The 9,475-nt window shown below is 35.5% G+C and overlaps 1 protein-coding gene across 4 annotated transcripts; it reads right to left on the reverse strand.

The window, feature by feature from the left end:
• Positions 1-847: 847 nt before the first annotated feature.
• On the reverse strand, positions 848-8,385 carry LOC121984515 (beta-amylase 8-like). Of its 4 annotated transcripts, XR_006112936.1 has the most exons (11): positions 7,922-8,383; positions 7,020-7,241; positions 6,012-6,086; positions 4,571-4,774; positions 4,255-4,449; positions 3,837-4,001; positions 2,938-3,198; positions 2,445-2,657; positions 2,127-2,349; positions 1,702-1,948; positions 848-1,262 (listed from the first exon to the last, which is right to left on the reverse strand). XR_006112936.1 is itself a non-coding variant. In XM_042537470.1 (10 exons), the coding sequence occupies exons 1-10, from the start codon at positions 8,318-8,320 to the stop codon at positions 1,920-1,922; spliced, it is 1,965 nt and encodes a 654-aa protein (XP_042393404.1). In that variant the 5' UTR covers positions 8,321-8,385; the 3' UTR covers positions 1,679-1,919. The 4 variants fall into 4 exon arrangements, 3 of the variants coding, with proteins under 3 accessions (XP_042393404.1, XP_042393403.1, XP_042393405.1); XM_042537470.1 differs by lacking the exon at positions 848-1,262 and having other exon boundaries at positions 1,679-1,948; positions 2,938-3,177; positions 7,922-8,385; XM_042537469.1 differs by lacking the exon at positions 848-1,262 and having other exon boundaries at positions 1,679-1,948.
• Positions 8,386-9,475: the final 1,090 nt, after the last annotated feature.

A 9,475-nucleotide genomic window follows, 5' to 3' on the forward strand; every position in this document is an offset into this window, starting at 1 on the left:
GAGAATTACTTCGTTGAGTTGGCTTTGCCCTGACAGCTGATTTATTTAATTTCACAGAAAGAAAGGACCACTACAAAGCATTGAAAGGGATGCCCACTTTTGTTGTCCTTCAGTGACAACATTTTTTTCTTTTTTTTGTCTTGTGATAGTCACATCCACTTAGACTTTTTCTACCTAATTAGTGTTTATTATTTATTTTTTCAAAAAAAAAATGAAAGGAAATAATTGTATCCCTTCATTACTTTCTTTTGATTTGGCAATGTATGGTACAAAGACTTTGCATCTTTTCAAGGTCAATAAGGCAGTGGTAGGGATCAAAGTATTAATTCTACGTCTCCTTGCATAAATGAAAAGATTTTTTGGACTTGTTCAAACAAAACAAACTACAGTGGGGATCAAAGAATTAATTCCATGTGTCTTTGTTCGACAAGTTTAAGTGATTGGAACATAATACAAGTGGCTAATTAGTTAAGTTAGAGCGGATTATTTGTCTATAGAGCATTGAAACGTCAAAGTGCTTAGAGAATTTAGAAGGAAAAAATTTAAGGTAGAAGAACATAATTGAGTGGCCAAACATAACCATTGATCAATGTCTAATAATCGTAAAAATATTCAATCTACAACCTTCATTTGTCGAGACCGAGACCCGAAAGGCTTCTTCAATTTTATATATTTGAACACATAGTCTTGGTTATGAAAATTTTCTTACAAAACTCCTAAGCCGAGGACCTTCAGCAATTTAAAGAAGAAAATAGGTATAGAAGAAAGTCATTTCTTTAGCATATAATGGATGTCATTGATAACATAACAATGCTTTCTCGAAGTTCATTCAATTCAATGTGTTCTCGTCTCAAGAAGAGTTTAGTCATATATTTTTCTAAAAATAATAATAAAATGAATCAACAAATTTTCTAAAAAAAATGTAGGAAAATTGTAAAGATGCAACAATGCCTCCTGAACTTTTCAAAAACCTGTTGAAACTCTTCCGAATGCACGCAAGGAGGGACGACAGCTAAAGCACACGAAGCGACAAAGATAATGTGTGTCAGGTGCATTATGCCTGCCTTTTCAAACAAACCCCATTTTCATTCATCTGCCTGTGAACTTTCATGCCGTTCAGAAACGTTATGGTTCCTGATTCTCATGTTCATTTGAGACTTGAAGACATGAAGACCTGTAGTGTAACAATTGGATTTCCTTCAATCCACAAACATGATGTGAAGACCTCCCTCTTCATGCTAATGTTCTCCAATGGTTGAAGTCTATTTTTTCAAGAGGGGGTTTCTTTTGTTAGCTTGAACAAAAGGACAATATAAAAATTATACAAAATTTTATAATATCTCATGGGCCATGATTTACTCGAGCACACTAACCATGCCAAAGGTATGTTTTTAAGAACTTGATTCAAGTTACCAACATGACATGGCAATTTTCTTGTAATATATTTCACCTAAAAGAAACTTTTGTTAAATCTAGAGATAAAAAGGTTCCATTGAAAAAACTGCAACTGTGAGCATTTTTTTCTTCTTCTTACAACATACTTGGCATTTCATTTGATTGGGTCTCAACAGTCTATATGCTGCGAAAAAAGTACCTAATTTGCATGCCACATTCTATATATTTACTTGCACTCACCATAAGATTCTAAGGGACAATATTGAACAAGAAAATCTGAAAATTTTACCAATCTGAAAATTTTACCAGAAAATCCAACTTGCATTCACCACAAGAAGGTTGTATGATTCAACTTAAAGGTCAAGCTCAGAGCACCTTTAAGGTAACCAAGTAATACACAGCCCAGGTTGAGGGAGGTGTTAATAAAAAATGGTGTCGCTGGCATTTCACTGTGACATTTCATTCGAACAGAGACTGCACCTTGACTGCATTCGTTTGAGGATCTATGTGAATATGATAACACCTCAATCTTCAATGTCATCATTGGCCTCTCCTGCATATGATGATCAAGAAGAAAGAATGTGGATGTCATTTCATAACTCAATTAGTTCAGTAAAAATGCATGTTGGTCATTTCCCAACTTAAAAGGATACATAAAAAGGATGCATGAAGAATTAGACATTGCATGGTAGTTATTCCAGCAGACACGAACCTATTGATATCCTACTTACCATGCATGGTCTTGATGAAACTGCAAAGGTCCGATATCATCTCTCTCTGCATCTCTATAGCTGGAAACTGTTGATTATAAGCAAAGAATGAGAGATGGTGACAGTCAGGATCATTTTTTGGCTTAGCAATCTGTAGGATTTTAATGTATGTATCTCTGGCATGGCGAGGAAGAGTACTTTGAGCAGCTACTTTTAATCCTCTTTCCCAGGCTGCATTCAGAACCTGAAGAAAAATTTCATGAGTCAGCATGCATGGATTTATCTTGCAAAAATAAAAAAATGTAGCACCGAGTACATGATTTTAACAATCTCATGGACCTGCCAGCTTAATGCTTCAGGATCAGCAAATGCTCCTTCATTTATCTGAACACAAGCCTGCGGTTGGGAAGATGTAAATTTCATAGTTACTGAGTGTTTCTTAAGCATGTCAAAAACTGCGGCGTAGCCATCTTGATTTGTAGGATTGTGAAACCCAGCTGTGAGTTCAGCAGCATGACTACTTGTCCGATACCACCAGTAAATTGCAGGAATCTACAGAATGGAGAATATAAAGCTACTTGAAAAGATGGTTCCGGGTATTAATCATAATTTTTAAACTCTACATAGCATCAATTTTTTTGACCATGTGTGGAAGCATGGAATATTCTGCACAACTTTATAGGCATCCAATAATTTAACAGGCAGCTCAAAAAGAAAAATGTAGAATGTAGTTTGAGAATTAATACTAAAGTTTAGCAGGATAAGTTATTATACAGATAACTAAGTGTAACAAATGTCAAACAGTTGGCTTTCAAGTTTAAAAGGCAAATACCTTAACGACAATTTCTATTCCTTCAAATGCCAGGTTTGTAAGGGATAATATCTGATCTGCATGGTCTATGAGTGTTTGTGCATACCAATGAAGAAAAAAACGTCCATAGTAGCTGTCGTAATCTCCCTTGTCACAGAAGAATCTAGTTTCATCTGGCCTTGAATTGTAATGCCCAGCATTATCAGGTCCTCTTGCCCAAACCAAGTGTCCACGTGCTTTTGCTGCAAGTCGAAGATTCTTCTGCATATATTTGTCATAGCACTGTACACGATGGAGGTCAACAAGTTTATTTGAAAATCACACATCAAAGAGTCTGTGTATCTTGACTCACAAGAATAAAAAACTATAACGCTCACATCACCATAACAGCTTGATTTCAATATTATAAGACGCATGACGAAGGGGAAAAAATTCTCAAAATGACGAATAGGCCACTGGGGAAGGGGGAATCAGTCAGAAGAAGAGAGACAATGAAAAGGGGATGGAACTCAGTTAATAGTGGAATCAGAAACTACAATCTTTTTATCCTCGTGCCTCTACTTTTGCTTAGCACATATTTGTCGCAATGTAAGTGCTCTGATCAAAATCCAATAGAAACACTGCTAAGTCACTTCTGAATAAAGAATCAAGCTACAAAAATCTTGGATTTTGCATTTATCATTTTCTTTTCTACTAAACAGGATACGATTTTGCTGGTCCCTCAGAAAATGAAAGCATTTGTATAAAACTTTTTCAAGGCAATTATCAATCCCCTTATGTGTTATCTTCTATCTAGCAGTAAGTTGAATTATTAATTTATAGTAATTGCAAAAACAGGAAGGAATTTATGTGTTTCTTATTATAATTACCTAGACATATTAAGCATGAACTTATGTTGTTGACAAACCAAGAAAAGATACCTGAAACTCACCGATGCCAGGATATCTCCAACCCATTCTTTCTGGAAATGAAGGGTATTTCAATTCCCCTGAAGCACCAAGTCCAATTTCAACAGCAGAAATAAATCTACTCTCAATCAAGTCACTGAATTCTGTTCGAAAACTTCTCATAAAATCATAACAGACCTGAAGACATAAACAGTAAAACATGATCAACTTTATGTCAAACATGAATGGTGAATAATGAAATGACAAAAAAAAAAGATGCATGATAGCAAATTTAATGACAGATATGACACTCCAGGTTTTAAAGGAAAAAAAGTAGGGTTTTGAAAGGAACTCCAGTGATAAGTTTTTCCTATTTTTGGAATTTCCAAATTATACAACAAAAGAATTGTTTAATGACAAAATTTATAAAATGCTAATGTTGTCAGCATACCTCAACCCCAGTTCTTCCTCTCAGCACACGTGCTTTATCTATTCCCCAGGAAAGACATTCAGTGCTTCTCCTACCTTCACGATCTGTGAAAAAAATATCTTGATTATCCTTTCCAATCTCCAGGACCCACTTGGGTAGGGAGATTGAAATATCACCAGAACTGTTCCCTCCAGATTCATGAAATGCCATTACCACCTTCACAGATTTTCAGAACCAAAAAGGTGATCAGATCCTTAAGTCTCTATGAATATCTAAAAGACTGCAATAAGCAAGCACAGAAGTGGAACTTTTTCTACATGCATCTCATAGCTCTTACCTGAAGCTTCAGTTTGAACTCTCGAATAATATTAAAGAGATCTCTGTAACCAGACCAATCATACTTGCCTGGATTCCATCCTTCCACCACTCCCCACCAACAATGTACAATCACCCCATCGACATTTAATGACTCCAGATGCCTTAATTCTTGTCGCACAGCTACTGGATTGACCAGTTGACAATAAGTGTTCATCATGCCACTCTAAAACAGGGAGGAAAAAGGAAAAAAAATAATTTCAAGTTGAATCCAGAAATTAACACCTACACCAAGGGAAATACTTGAAACTAAGCAATTATAGAAAGAAAGAGAGGCCAAAATTTTAGCTAAATCCAGATGAAAAGGAAGTACATTAATCCCTATGTACTTGTGATTAGGTTTGTTATTAATAGCTACCAACTCAAATGATCAAAGTATTTTATAAATTCAAGTGTAACTCTAGTTTGAGCAACATCATATTTTTTCTTCAGCTGAAAGAGTATAAAGCAAAGCATTTATGGAATGTTTATAGAAGGCACAGGTGTTGCTTATATTCAATTTTTTTTAAGCTCATACTTAGTTGCTGGAACTTTTAGCTAGGCAATTTGGTTCCGGTAGAATTGGAGCGAAAAAAAAAGGTAAAATCATCACCTTAACAGCCCCTCCAGGGCGTCCCCACACTCTCTGGAAGGAGGTAAATTTGTCCTAGCGCAGCGGACCTTTACATGGGAAAGGTCAAGCACCCTTGACACCCGTTGGAAATTGACCCCAAGACCTATTGAAGCAATCACCCAAACAGTGCCAACCCGTAATATTGACAGATAATATAGTTGCCATTATGATTTTCATTATGATTTTTGTATGCATGTCCTTAGTCCTTAACATCTTAATAAAAGACCAAGATATTGAATTTCTTGGTGTATGGATTCAATTGTAGTAAGTTGACAAGTCCAATAATTAATTTTAAAAAAAAAACTATTTCTTATACTTGATCCCTTTTTGCCTACTGATTTTATTATTAAACCCGAAATGAAGAAATTGAGAATAATGAAGAGTTAAATTTCATAGCCAGGTTAAGCATTTCTCTGTTTGGTTCCCTTAAATTTTCATGCTTTATGATAATGCTGCAAATTTAGATCAAGGGAAAAGAAAGATTAGAGCATTGAAGCCAACATGTAAGAGATGAATAAATGTCAGTAGACATAGCAATTTAAGCCATAGCCACTAGGACCTCTACTCAACAAATTAACATCTACCTCAACTAGTTATTTTTAATAACTAATAAATCGAGCACTCAACAGAATTTTGCACTGGATTTTGATGCTATTAACTTTTGAGAAGAAAGAGTTTGTAGCACTCCAAGACAGTGTTAAAAAAAGCAAAAGAATTATTAGCAAGTCCACATTGCATGATATTTCATTCAAGAGAAAATTGTAAGCAATTACAAATTATTTTGACTTACCGAGAGCAAAGCATAAATAGACACATAAGAAGTTCCAGCACATTCAGCATTATCATGTGCATGTTCTCGATTCAGCTGTCAAAAATTGCAATGAAGAATATTGATAATGTAGAACAAAGTTTAAAGCAGAATGACTAAATTAGGCACAAAGCACAGAACAATCATCAGACACACATGGCTGATGCAAGGATAGACACATAATAAGCTTAACCCATCACTTCTGAATCAAAACAAGAACAATATAAGTATGTCATCAGAGAAGAAATAAATTTTTAAGAATGCTGATATATCTTGTGGATCTTTCAAAAAAGTAATATATGGCAGGATAGTTGTCTCAATTTGATGCTCTTTAGTTTTATATTAGTGCTATTCTTGAGGAATCTACTTTAGATACTCTTCTACCATTTCTGTAATTTGTATTGCACCATGCTTCTAAAATAAAACAGTTAGTATCTCGCATTTTTTATGACATCGGAAAAGACTTGCAAAGGTCAATCCTACTATCTTCTGATCTTAAGCAACAATGTAACAAGCAGGAAATTGATCAATAACTAAGCATGCATAAAAACAATGTGTCAATTATGCATCCACACAAGGCACAAAATCTGAAATTATAACCTTTTAATTTAAATGATTTCTTTTGTAGATTAGGAAAAATAATATAATAAATTTATTTGAATTTGCATAGATTTCTTGCAACTAACAATTTTCAACAAATTAGCTACATACAGATATAGATAAGAACAGCAAGAAAGTAACAATTGGCAAATTGATCAATAACTACACAAACCCAAACTGATGTGTTATTTATGCATCCATGCAATGCCCATTATTGGGAATTGTATAGTTAAGTATTAAATGTCCTTTGTCTTAAGAACTATTCTTTGTGAAAAAAAACACATTCAAATTATATATATATATATATATATATATATATATAATCTCAATAAACAAACGTTACCAATTTCATAATATGAATAACCAATGAGAAACTAGAAATCAACATACCTGGTCAGGTTCGAAACTCTCACGTGAGTTAACGGGGCTTGTACTAGCACATTTATCATTCTTTATGTTTCTTTCTGCAACAACAGAACCAAAGGATGCCGGTGATAATGTCTCATCAATCCTAAGAAGGGCAGCCTGAGTGTCTAATGATGCTTTAACAGAGTAATTCTTCAGGGAAGTGGGAGATAAAGGACTTTCATCGGATCTAATTGGAATTGGTGTCTGCAGTGGTGGTCATAAATATAGATAAGGCGAATGTTTGTATGTTAGTAATTAAAAGCGTATGATCATGCCTTGTAAAATTGACTCATTTTTAACAAATGCTGTGAAAAGATTGATGAGGAATTAAGTTGATTGCTACACTAGTACAGGAGTTAATTCATAGACAAAAATAAAGCTTTGACAGGCTAAAATTAAGAATCCAAGTTAACATCATGACAAAAATACACCAACTACAATTCTCTCATTTCTCAATGTTAACAGCAGAGGATGAGCAAGGGTCTTAGCAAAGTTTGCTTACACGAAGATCTCTATTTTACTAGCCCCCTCCCTGTTCAATGTGGCATTGCATCAGAGATCTGCAACTAAAAGGGGACCAGCTCTGAGACATAATACTAGAGAATCTACTCCTGGTCTATTTATTATAAGAGAAAGCCAGTATAAGCCTTTGGCAACGAGAATTAAGAACAGAATTCAACATTCAAGCATGTCCAGCAAAAGACAGTCAACGCCGATTTCGAACAGATTAAAATAATTGAAGCTTCTTAACTTCACTCTACTTTTTCCAAAAATGGGACTGAAACCAAAATCTGTTTTTTTTAAGCTTAAAAACAACTATCCTGGTTCCTAAGATTCAAGGACCTGGTTTAGATACGATTATAGGCGGAGAAGGAGCAGATTACAAATTGAACTGGTGGAACGTCGGCTGGGATGGAGGAGGCAAGGGCGGGGGATTGTCGGTACGTGGTTCCATCGGGCTGGACGATCCACCCGGCCTCGCGTGCGAGGGCGGCGAGCACGTCGTTCATGTCCGCTCTCGCCGGGAGGAGAAAGTTCCCATACTGGCGAAGGCCAGTGAGCATCCGGCTCGTGATCGCTCGCCGGTGCCGCTCCCGAAGCTTCGTCCGCTCCTTCTCCCTCTCCCGCTCCTTCCTCCCCTTCGTTGCGACGGCGCCTCCGCCACCGCCAGAGACGGAGGCGGCGAATCCACGGAGGCGGCGCTGCGGCGGAGGAACGGGGAAGTCGTGGTCGCCTGCCGGCGACGGCGACTGTTGCTGATCGAGGTCCTGCTTCATCTCCATCACACCATAAAAGGCAAAAACCCCTCCTTAGGTATCCCCGGACCCTTACTATTTAAGTCAATCAATGGGCAAGAATAATAATTGGATACAAAGATTAGATTTTAGAGGGTCATTTCCTCCCCCTTCACGATTTTAAATTCCCAATATATATAAATTAATTGCATTGTACTTTTACAAATACCTTATTTTATATATTTATCGTATTTAGTTTTTAATTTTATAAATAAACCAATTATTATAAAATTTAAAATCTTTCATAAAATAATTAAAAAGATTTTAAACATTTGTCCTTAATAAAAAAATCAATTGCTTGAAAAGAAATGTAAAACTTTTTGTTTCCGTCCTATGGCATCTATTTTGATACCAAACTACGGTATTATTAGCTTAGGTTACCATATTACTTCAATAGGTATTGAGATCAGTTCGTTATTTTAACGAATATAAAATATTTTATTAAATATTTGATTATTCTAGATTATTGTGCTAGGATAAATATCCCATGATTTATCTCTTTTAAAAAATAAAAAGTCGTTCTATGAGGACCCCGTTAAGATAACAAATTTTTTTTTTATATGATTAAGTTGTTATTATTATTTGAGTTACCAATAACATTATAAATTATTCTATTGAATTATACAAAAGTAATTTTAGAAATTTTTTTAGCGATGTTAGTTATGTATTTTTTCCAAATCACATAAGTGTTTTGGTAATTATTCAATTTGCATAACCTCCCCTGGTTAAATTTTCATTTTACCTTTCACAAAAATCACCAAAATCTCATGTGCGTCCAAAGGGTTCAATGGTTGTCTGAGGCATGTCAATGAACCACTCGTACGTTTTCCCATAAAAATTCCAACGCCTCCTCATGCTTGCTTCATCGGTGAAATCGGAAATCCTACTTGCCATCAATGAAAATGACATAAAAGGTAACTTTTACTTCCCCGGCCCACCTTTATTTAGTGTTCTCCAGCGCCTTCATCAGTCGAGCTTAGGCCTTGTCGACGAAACCTTGAACGACAGCTCTCAATGCTTGACCAGCGACCGCATGATCTCCTATTGGTACAAGGCTTCTTGTTTGTGCTAGAAGTATTAGTTAATCAAACTTAAGTTTTGATATTAGCAAAGGTTCAAAGTTAATGATTATTATGATTTAAC

Source organism: Zingiber officinale, chromosome 5B (assembly GCF_018446385.1).
Source record: "Zingiber officinale cultivar Zhangliang chromosome 5B, Zo_v1.1, whole genome shotgun sequence".
Classification (NCBI taxonomy): domain Eukaryota; kingdom Viridiplantae; phylum Streptophyta; class Magnoliopsida; order Zingiberales; family Zingiberaceae; genus Zingiber; species Zingiber officinale.

Coding starts and splice junctions, on each gene's coding strand:
- LOC121984515 (XM_042537469.1), bottom strand. CDS start 8,320: ATGGAGATGAAGCAGGACCTCGATCAGCAACAGTCGCCGTCGCCGGCA. Junction 6,087..7,019: donor AGAGTTTCGAACCTGACCAG/GTATGTTGATTT, acceptor AATTTTTGACAG/CTGAATCGAGAACATGCACA. Junction 4,450..4,570: donor AGTTCAAACTGAAGCTTCAG/GTAAGAGCTATG, acceptor AAATCTGTGAAG/GTGGTAATGGCATTTCATGA.